General features: G+C 45.6%; 1 protein-coding gene across 24 annotated transcripts in view; it reads right to left on the bottom strand.

The window, feature by feature from the left end:
* Kcnma1 (potassium calcium-activated channel subfamily M alpha 1) overlaps nucleotides 1-20290 on the bottom strand; it is a 707058-nt gene that overhangs the window by 501542 nt on the left and 185226 nt on the right. For all 24 annotated transcript variants that reach the window (XM_051174773.1, XM_051174774.1, XM_051174776.1 and 21 more), the window contains exon 2: nucleotides 7-168. In XM_051174773.1, coding sequence (XP_051030730.1) covers nucleotides 7-168 — 162 coding nt within the window. The remainder of the gene's footprint in view (nucleotides 1-6; nucleotides 169-20290) is intronic.

Below are 20290 nucleotides of genomic sequence, written 5' to 3'. Positions count from 1 at the left end.
ACTTACCAGGACTCTGCCAGTCAATGTCTGGGCGGAAATCATCACCCCTGCCCAGTCCTTCACAGATGTCATCCAGCCGACCTCGGCTGCCACCACTTCCTCTTTTTCATCCACTGGCTTGAGAGTACCATCTGCCTGGCTGGAGCCATTATTTATCTTCTGGGCCTCCTGACAACAGAAAGAATCATAGTTGAGACACAGAAAATGATTAGATTTGAATAAGATGCTCACCCATAAGGTGTCAGAACCCAAAAGGGTTCCCAGATGAGGGAATATGACTTAAAGATAGATGTTGGGGAGGAGAGATGGTTAAGGATTTTATTTTCTTTAAATTTTTAAAAATCAAGCTGCGGAGGTTGTTTAATGAGTAAAGCACTTTCCATGCAGCAGTGAGGTCCTGAGTTTAAATCCCCCAAAGCCATATAAAGTCTGGGTACAATAGAGTATATCTGTGACTTCAACACTTATAGAGAATTGGGAAGTAGAGACTGGAAGATCTCCAGAAACTTTGTGCTGACTGTGCCCCTCTTAACTGCTCTGTAACCAGAGACAGGTTTGTTACATAGTGCCAATATCACTTTACTAATTTCCCATCTTTTCTCCTCTGTCTATATCATTCAAAAGGGAATCATGATGGACCCATAATGCACCCAACAATATAGACTGATGGATCAGGTATTCTATCCCATTTGGGCCAGGAATAGTCACATGACCCCTGCCAAGCTAATAAGACTCAAGTGTGGTACATTTGCTGAAACAGGTAGGGGAAGTGATCATTCCCTGAAAAGGAGGACAACATGGAGGAAATGGGACATTGGGATGCTAGTATCATCATCTGAATGCCTGGATCCAGCTGTGCCTAAAGTCAAGCTCTTTGAGTTACAAGAGACAATAAATTCCCCCTTCAGATCTTGAAATATGCTTGAAGAAACCCCATATGAATCTGTAAATGATATACTTTTACACAGATGTGCCTGAGCCTAGGATGTTCCCATCCTTCACTGCCCAAGGCTTGCTGTTGCCTCTGTCTCCCTGTTTTCACTTACGGAGTCTCAACTTTCCAATAAGGCCTTTCTCACTGCCCTCTGAAAATGCTAACTCTCTTCTTCCATGCCAACTCTTTTGCTTTACTGTTTCTATAACACTCAAACCCCCTAGTATACGTTATAATTCATTTACTTATGTCCTTTACCATCCCCCAATCCAACACTGCTGTCAGCCATGACCCTTAAATTGTCTTAAGTACAAAGCAGTTACAATAAACATAAATGAAGTTAGGCATGGTGGTACACACCTGTAATCTCAAGAGGCTGAGGCAAGAGGATCAGCCACAAGTTTAAAGTCAACCTAGGCCACAGAGTCCAGGCAAACAAACAAAAACAAAACAAAACAAAACCAAAAAAAAAAAAAAAAAACAGTCAAAAAAGGAATTCTGAGAATCTGTTCACTGTCACCTACAGAGCCTGGGTTTAGGACACCAGATAAAATATAGGGTGCTCAGTCAAACTTGAATTTTAGGTAAACAAATAACTTTGTAAGTATGTCCAAAAGTGCATGGGGTATACATACACTAAAGACTCATCTTTGATCTAGATCAAATTTAACTAGACTCACACTTAAACATCCACTGAGGTTATCAGTGCTGATGAAGATGGAAAAAGATGTCAGTGAAACATACTCATCACTTATAATCCTGTATTAATTTCCAAAGAAGAAAACACTGGGGACCACTGTGCATTGGTCTAAAGAGACATTGAGGAGGGGGCACCAAATCAGAGGTGGAACCCCCCTACAAGGAGAAAGGTGGGTCCAGTTAGACCTGAGAAGTAGAGGGACTGGGTTTGGAAAGGTTCTTGGTGCCTGCCGCTTTCCTGCTGGCTGGCCCTGGCTCAGGTAGAGTAGTACTGTGGGACTGGATGCCCATGGTATTTTACTCCTCAGTGTTTTAAGTTGCAGAAGCAGGAACCCTTGGGAGTCTTGGAGGAGCAGGCCTTGGGCCACTGCTGATTTGTGTAACATTCACCTCTCAAACCTGTTAGGCTAGTCTCATTGTCCTGCTAGCTCTGGTCCTGGTGCTGAGACTCAAGGGATGAGTCTCCAGGAGGAGAGGGAGGATGTGGTCCTTGGCAGCCATGGTAACCAAGGTGCATATAAACAGAAACCTAGCCCTCCCACCACTTCAGGGACTGCTCTGTGAGATGGGGCAATATTGACTGTTTCCCAGAACTAAACAGTACCCGATGGCACAGAACAGACTCAGTTACTGCATCTCAGAATGCCCAGCCCCACCTCACATCTGACACTGACTCTGAATACAGTCATTCTCAGTCTTGGGCTAGCACCGAAATCAAAAGCACAAGGTACATTCAGCTACTCAGGGTGCCATACCCACTCCAGAACCTGCAGTTTTATCTCATGATCACACCTGATGTCAACTTAGAGAACCATAGGCCTTGCCCTTCCAAAAGAGATCACAGACCTTAACTCCAGCACTCTTCTGGAATCTTCAGCAGCCAGCATCACCTGCTACTTTCAGAACTGGCTGATGAATGAGGGCTGGGGAAAAGATACACTTTCAAGCCAACATTCTTGTGTTTGCTTCTGTTTGATTGTTTTAGAGACAGGGCCTTGAGCAGCTTAAAGTGCATCAAACTAGATATGTAGACAATGATGAGCTTGAACTTCTCAGCTCCCCTGCCTCTGCCTGAGGGGGGCTGAGGTTACACCCATACACTATCACTTCCAGTGTATGTCACACTAGAGACCAAACCCAGGACTCTGAGCATGCTAGGCAAGCACACTATCAACTGAGCTACACATAACACCAGCAAACTGGGCTCTGGCCACCTGGAGGGCAAATTTCCTGCTACTTGAACCTGCTGTCTCAAAGGACAGACACATTCAGTATGGAAAAGGCCCAGAGGCAGGTGTTCCCTGCAGCCACTATGATTTTAATGCATCTATAATTCACAGCATAAGAGGTATACTGCACATAGCATGCTATTTCTCCAACCCTCTTACCTATTGTTTTACAAGGCATTCATTAGTTTAATTGCTTTATGATAGGCATGGAAAAACACAAACTAACAGGAGATAATGCCCTTGTTATTATTTGCTTATACTAGATGTTGTGAGCTTAATTACCACATGTGGGAGGCAGGACTGGGGGAGGGGCCACAAAAACAGGGAGCTACATGAAACCTTGTGCCAGCCTGCCAGGTTAAGCTGGGGGTTTCTGTGCCCGGAAGGCAAAGTCCTGCATCCTTCTACTAATGTTATATCTACACATACCACATACCAGAGGAAAGGGGGTAGAACCTAGAGGGTAAAATAACGCTGCTGGGGGCATGCAGGAGGTGAGAAGTGCTGAGCTAGACAGAAGTTCTTAGAACAGTGATAGTCCCCATTTATAAAGCCAGAACTGAGTTTCAACAATTAGGAAGTAAATGCTTTCCATGCATCTATCTTTGATGTGCTCTATAAGAAATGCAGTAGATAAGTGGGATTTCACAGGTCATTTGATAGATCATGTGAGAGAAGGTGTCACCTGGGACAGCAGAGAGCCCACTAGGACTTGGGTGCATTCTACTACCTTGGGTCATGTGAACTTAGAGCATCTATCTGCCTCCTCTATGCAGAGTGGGCAGAAGCATCAATCTCTGGGAAGGTAGGCGGTGTGGTGGTTCGCATGGTATTCCGCAGTTGTCATGGCTGCTTCCAATCGCATTTCATGCTCTGGGCCCTGGGAAGGCCACTGGTCCAAAGTGAGACTCCATAGTGACAAAGGAACACAAATACAGGTGACTTCTGCATGATATTGCCCTCTGGCTAGGCAGTTGGCTCTGAGGACTGGGCACCTCTATGGCTGCAAGGGGCCAGAAAGACTGGGGACCCTACCCAGGACAGCAGGGGGAATTACCACAGTAGATAGTGCAAACCAAGTGTTCTCTTGGATGTGCCCTGACTCTCAGCTCCATTGGAACAACAGTTCCCTTCCAAGGAGAGACAGGGTCAGAGTGAGGCAGTTTCTGTGTCCCAAGACATAGTGTCCATGGGGTTCTGCCTCAGAGGGCAGACATACTTCCTGAACAGCAAAGTGCCTGTCCAGCTAACCCAGACTGCCCTCTTGCCCAGGGAGGGTGAATCTGGTGTTGGCCATGAAATCATTGTGTGAGCCTCTCCCTGCCCAAGGGAGACACACTGCTGACTTCAGACTACACTGCCCCAGCCTCAGGAGGACCCAACCAAACACATAAAAATAGAGGGGAGAACGTTTAGGGGAGGAGAGAGAAACATGTAGAAGGGGCAAAGAAACAAGTCCTCAGTGTCCACTCTGGGAGGGTTCCCAAATAAAGAGGTACACAGCTTTCTTTTGGAGGTGCCCTAGGCTTCTATCCCTTGTCCTGTCCCACCCCCTTGGCCAGGCACAACTGTATGCTGGGCTTACATCTAACTCTGAAGTTAGAGTAAGTTTCTGAGCCAGGTGGTAGACATAGCAAGCTGGGGATACTGGTGAGCACAATGGCCTCAGTCTGCTACTCCCACACACCATACTGGGCAGTGGCATTTCCTACCTTCTCCTTATTCCTTTTAGTGTTGTTTCCACCATAATGTCCCATTGGCATGGATACAGGTGGGCCTATCTCTTTTAAGTTACCTGTGACCAATGGCCTGATTGGACCCCAGTCTCTGGTGGTCACCATACAGACCATTTGTTGGGGATTTGAGCATTGCTACCAAATATAACTTAAGAAAGCACCCCAGAATGTTAAGCAAAATAAGCCAGACTTAGAAAAACAAATACCACATTTTCCCTCATGTAGGGAATCTAGATTTGGACACACACACACACACACACACACACACAATTTGAGGGGAAGAAGGGGATCAGTGAGAAGGGGAATGGAGGAACCAGTATATGTACAAATACATAAATGAAAAATCAGGATTGAACTTATTATTTTGTATGAAAGGGACTTGGCAACTTCTCAGGATACTGCCCCTCTCCCTGCCTATACAGATGAGAAACTGAGGGCTGTGAATGAAACCACATGGCCTTCACCCAGGCCAGTCAAACAACACTCCAGCTGAGATACAGCCTGTCAAACTGTTACTGTAAGGATGGAAAAATTTAGCCTAATTTTCCCTAGACTCTGCCCCCTAACAGTGAGTAGGCAAAAGGTCATGCTTGACTGTTTATGACAGGGAGGGTTACTGACAGCACCTGTGAGTGAATGTGAACAGGAAATGAGCTGTGCCACACTACCCAGGAGCCCTAGGAAAAGCAGACTTCCTGGGCAAAGCATGGGCTTGGATAATTCAAATTGATTAGTCCACACTGGATGCTATGAGATGATTGGTTTGTAATGTGCGGGCTTTGTTGTAACCCTATAAAAGCAGTCTGAACCCTGTACCAAGGGTTCCCAGTCCTTTACCCCACATGGAATATGGCTGCGGACCCCAGTGCACTGGAATATAAAAGACCTCATGCTTTTGCATCAAGTCCGCTTCTCGTGAGTGATTTGGGGGGGCGCCTTTCCTGAGTCGGGGCGTGAGGGTCCATGCCCTCCGCAGGTCTTTCATTACCTCTTGTGTTTCCACAGCACAAAGATGACTTCAGCCTTGGCTTAGAGTATGGAACCTGTGGGAAAAACCATACCCTTCCCAAAGGGTTCAGCTTTCCCATCAGTGAGAACCACATTGAGCTGACACATGACAGTAAAAGCTAGATTCAATCCTAGGACTCCCTCACCCCAGCTCCCAACCCTCATATCTGACTTCTTGAACTGGACCCAATGCATTGGTGACCTCAGGTCTGTGGTTCAAGACAAAGAGCATTGAGAAATGAGATGCTGAAGTCAAAATTCAGTTCTTATGGGTGACTTTAGGCAAATCATTTCATGTCCCCAAACCCTTGTGTGCTTTTCTGTAAATGCTGAGTCCCACCTGTCCTGCTCAGTGCTCTTGTAGAGCACTGCTCCAGACACTGCTGTTTTGTAAAGAGGACAGTGAGGCATCCCATCCACCAGGACTGGTGAGAAATGGGGCTGCTCTGGGGGTAGAGACTCACACCCCAAAGCCAGCAGCCTCACAGAGCACAAAGCTGAAATGCAAGAGCACTCTGCCCAGCTGCAGAATGCACAGTAGGGGCCCTTTCTTTTCTAACCACAGGGATGTTGTGATGACAAGTCCAGTCAGAAGCTTGTGCTAGAAAAGCCTCCTGGTAAGCAGCTGTCACACCTCTCCTGCCCTTGCCTGGTCGGTCCCCTCCCAGACCAGGGCATGCACACAGACACATGTTGGCTCAGCCAGGGGCCAAGGTCACCTTAGGCACCACACCGCAGCAGGTACACTGAGGTAGGGAGGGAGACAGACTTGAAGTGGCTGAAGAGACCCTCCCTGGGAGCTGCAAACTGTTTAATGGGTTTAATTAATCTAAGGTTTTGGTTATTGGTTTGCCATCCCCAGCCTGAAGAATCATCTCTGCAATGACCATTTCAAAGGAGAATGTACAGTTTTTTTTAAAAATCTAGTCCCATTCTGTCACTGTACCCAACACCCTTCTGAAGTTGTCCTCTCATCTCTGAAGACAAGTCAGTCCTCATACTATCCCACCCACTCAATCTGCCCCACGCCTGTCTGTCATCAGTGTCTGCAACCCAGTCCTGTCACTGCAGCTGCATTGGATCCCCTGTGCTGCCAGGGCCTTCCCTCACTGCTTTTATTTAGAAGCTATTGGCATTGGTTGTGCCCATGTCCCTAGCTAGTATCCACGCACTGCTCTCCTGGATGTTGGCTCATACTCTCTTCTGCTCCCTGAACCCTTTCCTGACCACCGTACTGGAAATACCACTGTCCAGGTAGGATTTTTATGGCTACCTGGAAACCTAAAGCTCCACAGGGCAGACCCTGTCAGTTTTACAACTTAAACACTCCAGGCTCCAAGAAGTACAAATCCATTTTAATGGAGTAGAGGAAAGAAGGGGAGGGGAGGGAAAGGAGGATAGGAGGGAAGTGGCGGAAGAAAGAGGGGAAGAAGGTGGAGAGGGACAGAGGGGAAAGAGAGAAGAGGTGAGAGGAAGGGGGAGATAGAAGAGGAAGGGACACAGAGGGAGGAAAGAGAATGGTAAGGAGGAGGGCAGGATGGGGGGAAGGAGGGAAAGGGAGAACCCAAGAAGAGGTAGGTGAGGGAGGGAGGGAGGGAGAAGGGGCAGGGGAGAGAGCTTCAGCAAATGAAAGCCAGTTCTTGGCAGGCACAGGGTCTAGATAATATTAGTGAAGTGCACAGTAATGAGAATGACACTGGCTGCCATTATGAGCATGATCACAGCAGTCCTATGAGGTAGGTGCTAATGTCCTCATTTAACAGATACAGGCCTAAACAGCTGGCCCAAGAAGACACCTTCAGAATGTAAACCCCACTGCCTGACAGCAAAAAAAAAAGAGTTGGGGGTAGGGAGCATGATACAAGTCTGTCCTGCCACCCCAGGGACAGAGGAGTAGTAGCAAGGAATTAACATGAAGGTAACTGACGCTGCTAAGGTCTGTCATTGTTATGAGTATGAATTGCACCCACCACTGGTACTGCATGTACGCAGGGGACCTTCCTCAAGGTCCTTATACCTCAGGAGGTTGGTTAAATCAAGGTCAGAAGAATGCCATCATTTGTCCTCCAAGAACCTCTACAAAACCATAAATCCTACTTCAAGGAGTCAGATGTTGAACTGGAAATGATCATGGACGCTGGCAGGCTGGGCAGCCCTCCTGCTGAGAGTCAAGGCTCTCCATGTATGAAAAGATCTGTCTTTAACCCTTGTCCTTCACATCCACGGAGGTTCAGCCACACTCTGCCCAGGGCTTCTTTCAGTGTGTTAAACCGTTCCCCAGCTGGGTCCTATAAACCCTGAGCTACCTGGGTGAGGTTGTGAACTGAAGGAGACCGACTTCCCCTTTTCCCTCTGGACCATCCAAAAGGCTAGATGCATCTCCCATCCCAGGGAACCTTAAGCTGGAGCCTGTACTCAGGACCCTAAGACCAAGGGACAGAGCAGATGCTCCACTCCAGAAAGCCCTGGTAGAAGGCAGGACCAGGAAACTTTCACCTCAGGGTTCACTCTGAGATTATTGCTCCATCTGCCTACTTTATTGTTCCCAGCCATGCCCCTGTCTTCCTCAGGTCCCCTCCCCATCTGTCTGTCAAGCCGAGCCAGGAACCTGCACACAGATGCCCTCAGCTGGACATACAGCACAAGGGCCTTCTGCCCTGCCACAGAAATGGTGACAGGAGGCAGAACTGGACCTGACCTTGAGAAGCATGTGTCAGCCTGAGTGGTTGCTCTGAACAGAGGCCTCACATGGGCAACAGGAAGTAGTGACTTAAACCCATAGTTCTTTGACCCAGGAAGCAGAGTCTCTGTGAGGGACCACAGAGGACCATGCAGGGAATGCAGAGGAGCAGCCCCAGGCCCTGTGACAATCTGATCAAAGAGTCTTGAAGTGGTTCACCCCATCAAAGCTCTGTGACACCCACATCTAAGTGAATATAGTTTTGGGGATGGGAGGGGGTGAGTCTGAAATGTTCATACCCCATTCCAGCTTTATTTCATGAGAATGACAATGACATTCTGAAATAGGCTGAAAACCCTAAAATATCATAACTCAAAATATTCCCCCAAGGGGGGGGCACTTCTGTGCCTCCATGCAAATCATTGTCCTATTCCTGGTCCCCTAGGGGTCCCCAGACCTACAAATAGAAGAAGTGTCCTCCTGTCATGTCCGTTCCACTGCTAGTGATGGAAGAGGAGCCCAGCATAGCCTCTCACACATCCCGGGCGGTAGGACCGCAGACAGTGGGCATTTCCCCAGGTACCAATAATCCTGTATATTAGAGCATTAGGCAGATTACTGAAAGCAGCTCAAGCAAGTAAAGCATAATGTGGGTGCTGCCAGCTGGGATGTTCGTGGCCAGAGTTCTATGAATGATCGACTGAGAGGAGGCAGCCACTGGACATTCCAGCAGAGAACTAGGGCAGAGGAACCCTCAGGTTCCAGCCACAGCTGATGAGGGAGGGCAGCAGAGTTCATTTCTGCCTTTGGGAAGTCCTGTTATGCATCCTTTTCCTGGCTAGTCAGAAGTCCTATGGATTTAGTGGTTGCACAAAGACCCATTACTATGGATCCTAGGGCCCCTATAGGAGGCCATCTTAAATGACCATCTGCTGTTTTCTCTAACTGTTGGACCACAGCTACAGGAATGGGGCACCCTTTTCACAGATTTGTCCCACAGAGGTTTAAAACTGAGCTCAAATGAGGCCTGTCCTTCAGTAGTTAGAAGGCCACTGGTGAGTACCAGGTGTCTCTGTCATAGCTCTGCCCAGCCATTTTCAGCCATTGCTGTCCTGGTGTACAAGATGCATTCTTTCTTCAAAACACCTGTGTGCTCTGTGAACAACTGGACTTCAGAAGTCTGGTGGCAGGAAAAAGGGTGAGAGTAAGAAAGGCCAAGTGACCTTTAACAGAAGCTCACCATCTTTGTGCCTCACATTCTAGTGTCTCAGAATCAAAGGACCTGTGTAAACAGTTCCCAAGGGTCCTGTCCGGGTCTGAACCACCTTGACCTTGTAGCTTGGACTATGGGTCCCTCACTGCATTTGTTCCTGGCTCGGCTCTGTCCATTGTGTGTCACTGCCCCGACTGAGGACATGATGAAGAAGGGCAGGGATCCTCCCAGCTCTTCTCAGAATGCTCCCTATGCCACTCACAGTCCACTAAGGAGCACAGGGTAACTGGCCCTCAGAAAGTTCTTGGTCTCTTCTATGCTCAATAACAGGCCAAGTTCTCTATTTGGTTGTTTCACTTCAATGTGCAAGCTCATTCTCATGAGTAGCCAAGCTGAATTTTAAATTTTCTCCAGTCTAAATCTAGAGGCCAGGTTTTTCTCTCTATTTCATGATACCCAAATAGACACAATGTGTCAAAAATCAGATAGGTGTTCTCTGTAAGAGGCTGTCTGTCAATACTACTGACATGATGGTCTTATACTTGATAGCTTCTAAAAACAACATGGTATGGGAACCAAAACTATAGTCAGACATGTATGAGGAGGAACTTGGAGAAATATCCTAGGAAAGGGGCTTCCAGGCAGACCCATGAATAATTAGATATGTTCTCAAACAGCAACCTTTAGTACTTACAATTAATAAATCATCCCTCAAGCTTTACATGTATCTTTGAAGAATTATGGATGACTGTTTAATAATGGGGGAGAGTGAAGGCTTAGAGTTTGCTGTTGAGGCCTTGGAGAATTAACATATATATTAATACACACACACACACACACACACACACACACACACACACACACACACAGCTAGCTGACTTGCAAGGATCTTGACACAGAAGTGCCAAAGTGTAGTGCAAGCCTATGGCCCACCCTCAGTACCACCCAGATAGAATAACTCCACACCAGCTAAACAAAGAACCATTGGAGAGCCCCAGTTGGAAGACAATCTAATATGTCTAATCACAGCAAGCAGGTCTGAACAGGTCCCGAGGTTCAGCTGGATTAGTAATGGAGACAATAGTCCGAATGCCTTGTGTTGTCTCTGAATGCTATTATAAAGAGCACAAATGAGACTCTACTCTCCCCATATTAAAGACAAGCAGTGGAGGTGCTAGGCAGGTCCCTTTGTAGCATAGTGGTCTTACAAAGCCTCTAGAAGCTCATTTCCCACAGATCCCCTTTCTTTATGATTTGCATTTTATGGGTACTTTCCTTGTCCCAAGCATACCATGTAACTCTATGAAAATTGTTTTCTTTTCTGAAAAAGATGAAAATGATTCTCAGCATCACAGTGCTGTACCAAGAGTGCTACTGGGGACCTTAGAACACGCATGGCCTTTAAGAATGAGGAGCTGACATCATAGGAGCTACAGACTTGAAAACCGAGCAACCATAAGAGTCTGCTGTAGAGTACCCATGAATGAAAATTTTCTGAAAAAGGTGTGAGACAGTCAGGCCATGTTATCAGAGTTGCAAAAGTCCTGATTCCAGGGTCTACTTTATTAAACTATGCAACCTTGATTGATCAAGTCATTGCACATAATCCTAGCTTTGGTTTCCTTGGCAGTAAACCGGGTCTACAAATATGTCCTCAGATGGTACACATGAAGATCACCATAGTGTCAATGACAATAAAATGACAAGAAGTCTTCAGATAGCAATTAACACTCTCTCAGTGCCAGACAATGCACTTGTGTGATGTCATGTTCTGCCCACCAGGAGGTTAGACCTATTAAGTTGTAACAAGTAAACCTGATCTCGGTTCAATTTACCAAAGCAGATACAGGACTTGGTCAAAATGAAAACGAGTATGAACTGGGACCCACAAGAAATCTCAATGCCATGTGTTCAAAAAGGAAATCAGGGACCTCCATACAGAGGTCAAAGTAATTTCCTTGACTCGAATAGGGAGAAGACAAATTGTAGAACTGTGGGTATGAATGTGGGTGGGGCCTGGTATTTATCAATTTGACAGGATCTAGAAAGACCTTGGGGATAAACCCCTGTGGCCTTCTGTGAGGAATTATCTAGATTGGGTTAACTAAGGTGGAAGACCTACCCTCTATGTAAGTAGTAGCATTCTATAGGCTGGAGACATAGCGCTTATAACAAGAAGAAAGCAAGCTGAGCATCAGATAGTATGTCTGTCCCTGCTCCCTCACCACATATGTAATGTGGTCAGCTGTTTCATGTACCTACAGCCTTGTTCATGGGCTGTGCCTTGGAACTGTAAGCCAAAACAAGCATTCCTTCCTTCCTTCCTTCCTTAAGTTGATTCTGGTGAATATTTTGTCAAAGAAACAAGGGAATTAAAATAATAGAGGAACAACTGAAGGCCCTGAGGAATGGAGGTCTTATACATGTTAAATTGGTCTGTTCAGAGGCTGGAAAGATGGCTCAGTGGTTAGAGCACTGACTGTTCTTCCAGAGGACCTGGCACCGTCATGGCAGCTTACAACTGTCTGTAACTCCAGTTCCAGGGTATCCAACACCATCACACAGACATACATACACACACGCAAAGCAACAATGCCCATAAAATAAATTATTTTTAAAAATAGGTCAGTTCAGTGGGTCAGAAAAGCTACAGCCTCCTCATGACCAACCTTCTCTTAACTCTTAGACAACTGGTTTCCTTCCCAGCCTCCAGAATGAAGTCAGAGAGAGGAACAGGGAAGGGTCAAGGGTGAGAAAAGGAGAGAATGAAGTTCAGTGACAACACTAATATGAAGATAATCAGGCCTTATAGGGCCTCCAGTTGCACAGTAGGTTTTGTGGGTTAGCTCATGGGTCCTCTGGCTCAAAGGACCCACATAGAACACAGAACCACACTGTCCAGGATGCAATCTGGAATGAAGAGGCACCAGAACTAAATGTAGAAAGATGATGCTCTCTCTAGGGAAGAGCCATCCTTTCCTCTGACATTATGCCACCATTTCTTTGTTGGGTATTAACATGCCCTTTGAATAAAATGACAATGATGGTAGAGCTGGCATTTGACAGTTTCTTTGTTAGGCTTTTGCTTGTCAAAATAAGAAGCTGGCAACCTTGTGAAATTCTTTCAATGTTTTTAAGTTTAGTTGACTCTCTTAGGAAAAGTCTAGGCATCACTTACATAGTCTATACTCTCATTCTACAGATGGGAAAATGAAAGCATCCAGATGTCACACTCAAGGAGGCCAAGTCTCCTACATGGAGCTCAAGATGTGTGTGTCACCTGTCACCACTAGACAAATCAGAATCTGAGGAAAACATACTTGGTCCTCAGAGCTTGAAATGTCAGTGATCCTTGCCCACGGGGCAGAAAGAAAAGATCCCATGTTCCCAGAGCTTATAGCAGTGCTTCTCTTTAAAACAATTCCTCATGTTGTGGTGACCCCCAACCATAAAATTATCTCTATGCTACTTCATAACTGTAATTTTGCTACTGTTAAGTACCATAATGTAAATATCTGATATGAAGGATATTTGATATGTTAACCCTGTGAAAGGGTTGTTCGACCCCCAAAGGATCTAAACCCACAGGTTGAGAACCACTGGCTTAGAGCCACCCCACAGAGAACTCAGTTTACAGCATCATTTGCCCTTGCTATTACCATTACAGGAAATGGACAGAGCTAAGACAAACTCCCTGAAAACACTACAGTTATTCCTGGGTCCCAAGTCATCATTTGAAATGGTAAAGCATTCATCATCTCGCTGTAAGCAGGGTGAATGACGAGGAGGGACCCCTCTACACAGAGGAAGAATATATATATAGAAAAAGAGGAGTAACCCACAATCTAAGCCACTGTCCAGTGTCCAAAGTGACACAGAGCCTTCCACCCCTTTGCTACTTGTTCTGGTCCTTGTAGTTCCTGGCAATACCTTCTGCATACTGTGTTTATTCTCTGGCAGTCACCATGATACAAAAGTGTATGAGGGCTAAGTTAAGGTCTTTGCCTAATCTATTCAAGCTACACCCTTAGGGTTCTGAGCTGTGCCCCTGGCACACTGAAGGCTCTTCATGGTGTGCTAAGAGAATTACTAACTATACCCTGTTTTTTGTTCTGTTCTTGTTTCCCCTCTTCACTCATATTGTTTGGAATCTCAAAATCTTGCCAAGAATGTGCCCTGTCCAAAGCACAGAACTGGAAGTACTCAAGGCCCAGTCCCTGTGGCCTCCAGTTCCAGCCTGGGCATTGACCTCCCCAACTCCATGCTGAACTGTTCTAAGATGACTTGACTGGTCTATCCGACTGCCACACTTTTGTTAGGCCATTCCTCTCCTGGGATGCCCTAACTCCATTCCCCATGTCCTGATCAAATCCTGGAAAGCAAGTGAAGTCCTCCCACACAGATCCATCTCTCTACAGTTCCCCTGCCTTCCTCAGTCTTTCCTCAAGTGCTGCCAGTCTTCTCTGGTATCTCAGTACTGGACAGGGTTAGAAGCTTGTGTTTTCTTTTCAGGCCTGCATGTTGTAATGTTTTAATTCTGGAAGTTCCTTGAGATAGAGCACACATGCACATACATCCATTCATGTACACATGGACACACATACACAGATATGTTTGTGGCACCTTGTGGCACATGCACATGGTTATGAGGGTTCCCCAGCATGCAGAGGTATAAGTTTCTTCCTCTATCACTTTCTGCCATATACTCTTAAGACAGGATCTCTTGCTCAAGTGTACATCACCTTTTTCCAGCAAGACTGGCTGTCCAAGAAGTTCCCAGGATATACCTGGCTCCGCCCATGAGCACTGGGGTCACAGGCATATAGCTATGCCATGTTTTCACACAGGTGCCAGAGATACAAACTCAGGCCTCCATGTTCATGCAGCAACCACTCTTACCCAACGAGCCAGCTCCCTAACTCATTTTCCTTGTTATATACCCAAAGTATCAGGTTTGTAGCAAAATAATGAAAGGCTATACCTTGATTAATTTAGAACCCCCAACTCAATAGACAGTAGAAACACAAGCATAGTCCCCAGCAGTTAACATCTAGCTAATTCCAGCTAGCCTTCAGGATTCCCAGCACAATCTGAGGCTGTTGCCTTAACTGTTACTCCTTTGCAACTGTATTGTCAAATGCAAACCCTACTCCAGGCAGGATCAGATGACACAGGGCCACTTCAAGGCACATGCTTCATCAGGCATGTCCATCACAACAAGATAAATGTCCTTGTTTACAAAAGGAATCATTCCATCCCAGGAAATTTTCCACTGTGATTTAAGACCTAGGCTAGAACTAACCAACTGATCATTTATCTGCCTTTTCCATCTGCTTAACTTGGATGGGGTCTGGCTAGAGGTCAGAAAGCTGTTATTATTTGGCCATTGCTCTGCCTTTCTAGACTTGTAACATGACCTCCGTTTGGGAAACTAAAACCTAGCAGGACAGAGGAACCCAAAAAAAAAAAAAACAGAAAGATGACCCAATCAGTGTCCAGGCATATAGGTGGCAGTTAGTACCTACTGCTTCAAGCTATCCAAACTTCAGCCCAGACACATGCTGGCTGAGTTCAGAAAGCTCAGCCACTCAAGACCATGAGTTCTCATGCACAAATACTGAATCTAGGTTTCCAGCACAGCAGCCAACAGGAGGCTCTGTTGTTAATATGAAATTTAACAACTACTTAACAGGCAGGGGCAAGGCAATGGGATTCTCATTTCTATGGGACATCTGTTCCTTCTAGAAGACTCATAATGAGCCTAAGAATACCCTATAAAACATAAGCAGTCTCCCTGTCAGTCCCAGGCCCATCAAGCTCCTCCATGGAACCTGGGACCCCTCCAACTCTGGAGACTGAAAGAAGCTAGGCAGCTATGAGAATGTACTTTCTCTAGGAAGGCTTTTCCAAAATTATATCAGGTTTCCTTCTAACCCAGCTTGCCTAACATGGTTGAGGAATGTCTTAGAAACTGGTGTGATTCAGTCTGGCTTTGGATGAAGTTTTCCACCCAGACAGAACACACTGAGTGTCTGGAAGCATCAGCTTGCAACACTAGGGGCACTCAAATGCTTTCCTTGTCTGCAGACCATGGCCAGGAAGACATGCTTACAAGTGGCAGGTCCAGCCCTTGGATGAAGTCAGATAAGTCAGATAGAGAAAACAGGTTAACAGCAAGCCCCACACAGTTGCATACAGAGGCCTCCTCCCTCCAGCCTCCCTGCTTCCCTTCAGTTGTGAGAGTATGTGGATCTGATTGCAGTGCACCCATGATAAATAGTCAAAAAGCTATTGCTGGAAGCAATTTGGTACCCAAGCCCTAAAATGGAGCACATATACCTTTCTTGGAAAACAGTGAAGATCCATCTACATTTCTGTACCTGTGGAAGCTGTTTTCTTTATAAGACTTGGTATCTTATACAAATACAGGCTCTAGCCCTCCACCACTACTTAAGTGTGGTCTCTGTAACCTGATTGTCTAGTTAATTGTGAGTTATTCCTAAACTGTTATTGATCCTTCCAGATTTCCACCTGAGGACTCACATGCTATATAAATAACAAGAAAAAGCACATGGTTTATTGTAACACAGAGGGATATGAGTCCTGGGAGAGAGGGGCAAGGGAAATTCCAAATCTCAGAAATCTTTATAACCATGGGAGAGCAGCAGAGAGATGAGCCCAACAGGATGGGTGCTGCTATCTAAACACTGTAGGCATCACCTGGGCAGGCATCCTGCCAGCCTCATGTTTCTATAGCAACCAGTACTGCTCCTAAGACTGATGGACAGGCGAACGTCTTTTGTGTGAGCACCAATCCTAAATCTCAGTTTCCTTATGTGTGAAGCCAGCGTTCTCTGTCTAGGTAGAGATTATGGCAACTAATACTTGATCGTCTTATGACATCACACATGAGGAGTCAGTCAATTAAGCTGCCTAGAACACCACTGATAGAACTCTACTTCGGCATTGACCTAGGATTGGTTCTTGGTCCCTACACATTCAGGATCTCCAAATCCTCAAATGTTCAAGTCTGGTTATGGTTTGTCCCCCAAAGATTAATCTACTGGAAGCTTGTTCCCCACTGCAACAGCATTTACAAGGGGGAGGTGGGAGAAGCTGTTCGGTAATGCAGCCCTGCCCATGGAAGATATTAAAGCTGACCTCAAGGAATGAAGGCTCTTTCTCTCAAGAGTGGCATGAAATAGGAGAGCAAGCCTGGCCCTTAAATCTCTCCGGCTTCCTGTCTCACCATGTAATCTCTGGCTTGTATATGAGCTGCCATCATAACACCATCCACCATGCTTCTGCACACTCGGGGTGGGGGGTGGTGGGGAACACTCACTAAAGCCAAGCAGATGAGCATGAATTTCTATGAGCCATCTTTATAAAGCTTCTACATCTATAGCAGAAACTGAATGAATAGCTTCATAGAAGGGCACAGTACTTACTAATGTAACCCACACTTAATCTTCCTGAACGTTTTGACTCTTCCTTCAGTTATTTACCACATCTAATACAATGCAAATGCTACATCAATGGAGAAACTACAAGAAAAAATAATCTATAATACATACCCATTTTCTTTCAAATATTTTCAGTTTGTGGTTGGTTGAACCCATTGATACAAAAGGCCAACTGCACTATATTTTTTGACCCAGGTGACAATGATTTCAGTTTTCTCATAACTATTAACTATTTCATACTTTTAAAATATTCCTTTCTGTGGATCTGTGTTATTTCACTATTTTCAAAAGGTTTTAATAAATTAATTGGCCAAACTTCTCTTAGGGAGCCTATCTCCACTGGCAACATTTATGAAGTTTCTCCTGGCATAGGATGGAAGTCTCAGACTACAAATAGCCCTGTGCCCTGGCCCTGTACAGCAGAAACAAGAAAACCTTGATGAAAGTCACTGGTCCTAGAAAACAGCCAGGAGCTAGGACAGCATCCAGAAGGAGAAACTGAGAGGTTAGAGGTAAATACAGTCATAGAGGCCAGGACCCCAGAGGACGTGTGGGAGTGACAGTGTATTTCTGGTTCCTGTTAAGGGCTATGTCTATAAACAAGTTCATGGTAGAAGGATGTGATTCATTGTTTGTACCTGCCTGGGGAGGCTGTGAAATGAAGCAGGCATGACCCTGGCATAGTGAGGGACAGGGAGCATTCGAGCAAGTGTGCACATGCTTTCTGCTGCCTTGGATTAAGATGTCAAGAACATGAAACCACCAAGTATCTGGGTCACATTTCCAAGCCAGGTAGGGAGCCCTAGGGCCACTGCTTTAGCCCTGCCCAGGTTCATGGCTTCCTTAGTCCCACCCTGCCTGTCACTAATCTCCATCACTTAACACGTGTTGAATTAGTTACTGCCATCCCCTTGCCAAGTACAAATTCTTCAAGGCACAGTTTAAAGGCTACCTCTACCAGGAAGCCTGCCCAGATATCTGAGTCACAGTCAATCTCTCCCAGCTGTGTTTGTTCAATACTGACCCCTGCAGTATAACTTGGCCCCCTGCAATCAGCCCTCCTTATATGAGAGTACTATGTTTAAATCCATCAACACCCCACCCTGGTAAGACTCTCATGATCATGCCATGGGGAATGGTAACACACAGTTATGTGCCCATAACTCCCAGAGAAGTTCATAATCTTCTATTACTCTGATAAACACCAGTTTCAAAAGGTGCACATGGAAGAAAAGGCTTATGCTCTTTTACAGGGTATAGTCCATTATGGAGGGAAGTCAGGACCGGAATCTAGGGAGAGGAATACTGTGGTCTGGTTTGCTACTATACTGATGCTCAGCCACCTTCCTAATACAGCCCAGGCCCCTGGCCTAGGGATGGTAACAACCACAATGGAGTGGGTCCCTTATATCAGTTAGCAATCAAGGAAATGACATGCCCACAAGCCAATCTGATACAGGTAATTTTTCAATTGAGAGTCCTTCCCAGGTATGTCAAATTGACAATGAAGAGTGGTCATCATACTGGGCATAGCCTTCAGAGATGCTCTGGATGACTGGTTTTGTTGAGTATGCCACAAATAACAACAGGTCTCTATGTGCCAGCTACCCTGGAACTCACTTCCACGACTCTTTCCTGACTCATATCTTCATGTATCACTTCATTCTATACCCAGCCCTGTTCCAGACCACCTCCTAGGCTTTAAGAGCTTTTACTAGGCCTATCCTGACATCTCCACCAACCCCAGCATCATCAGGATTCAATGAAACCTCCAGATTGTATGACCCTTACATTTATCCTTTATAGCATTCAAAGCATTTGCAAAGACAAGATTAATATCTGTATCAATCCACTTCTATTACTATACCAAAACATCTGAGAGCATCAGCTTGAAAGAGAGGAGAGGTTACATGGAATAAAGAGTTTCAGAGATTTTAGTCTGAGGTCAATTTGGTCCTGGTGCTTTGGGCCTGTGGTAGCACAGTACCTCGTGGTGTGAGCATGTGGCAGAAGAGGTTTGGTTACTTTACTTCACAGTAGCTGGGGGGGAAAAAGCAGGAGGTAATAAAGACTCAACCTTTCCTTTCAGGAGAATTCTCTTCAGTATCTTAACTTCCTTCAACTAGGTCCCACCCTTTAAAGTTCCCTCACCTCCCCATGTCATCACATTCTGGGGACTAAGCCTGCAGTGTCAGAGATCCAAACTATAGGCACCTCTGTGCCTCACTAGACAAGGGCCAGCACACTGTTCCTATGATGGGCCACATAGCCACACAGCCACCATAAGGTCACTACTTTATTTAATTCTACCACTCTGGGATGAAAATTACCACAGATGATTCATATAAGCAAATGAATATGGTTGTATGCCCATGAAATTTTATTTGTAGACATTGAAGTTTGAATTTCAATATCATCTTAACACTTTATTTAAAAAATTCCTAACTTCCTAGAAGGAGCCCATTGAAAGCCTTTGCAGAGTCTGGAACCAAAATTTTCCAGTTCTGAAGGGCACCAACTCACTGGGTAAACATGGTAACAACAAACATGGTAAACTCTCTTATCAATGCAACCTGGAAATGTCATGACTCCCCTCCTAGAAAGATTCAACTTTGAGTGCATTAAATACATTGAAAGCTCAGTATTGGGGGCTGGGAAGATGGCTCATCTAATAAAGAACTTGCCTTCTAAGCATAAACTGGGTTTAGATTCCCCAGGACTCATGTAAAAAGCCAATCATAGCATGTGCTTGTAATCCTAGCAATGGTAAGAGAAGAGATAAAGGCAGGTGGACTCGTATTAGCCTGCAGGCCATCAAGGCTGGCCCATATGGTAAACGTCCAATGAAAGACCCTGTCTCAAACAAAAGATACAAAGCATCTAAGAACGACACCCAAGCTTTTCCTCTGACCTCATACACATGCTGCACATGCTTAACTTGTGCCCACTTGTACATGTATATATGCACACACACACACACACACATACACACACACACTAAAGCTCAGGAGTAGGAAGATGGCTCAATGGGGAAAACACCTTCTGTACAAGTATGACAACATAACTTCAGATCCCAAGAACCTGGGTAAAAAGCCAAGCAGAGTAGCACACGTGTCTGCATTCTCAATGTTCCATTGGAGAGATGACATGCAGAGACAGGAAGAGCTGAGAAAATCTGAGGGCCAGTTAGTGATAAGACCCTCTGGATATCTTGTGACTTCCATGCACATTCTATTACATACATACCTATTCACCCACACATGCACCAACATCCACAAAAACATACATGTAAGGTGTGTCTCCCCTCTCCCCCCACCTCAAAGCTCAT

The sequence above is a fragment of the Phodopus roborovskii genome, unplaced genomic scaffold (genome assembly GCF_943737965.1).
Source record: "Phodopus roborovskii unplaced genomic scaffold, PHOROB, whole genome shotgun sequence".
In the NCBI taxonomy this organism is placed as follows: Eukaryota; Metazoa; Chordata; class Mammalia; order Rodentia; family Cricetidae; genus Phodopus; species Phodopus roborovskii.
Note: the sequence above shows the minus strand (reverse complement) of the source record. Positions and strands in the feature narration are given on the sequence as shown.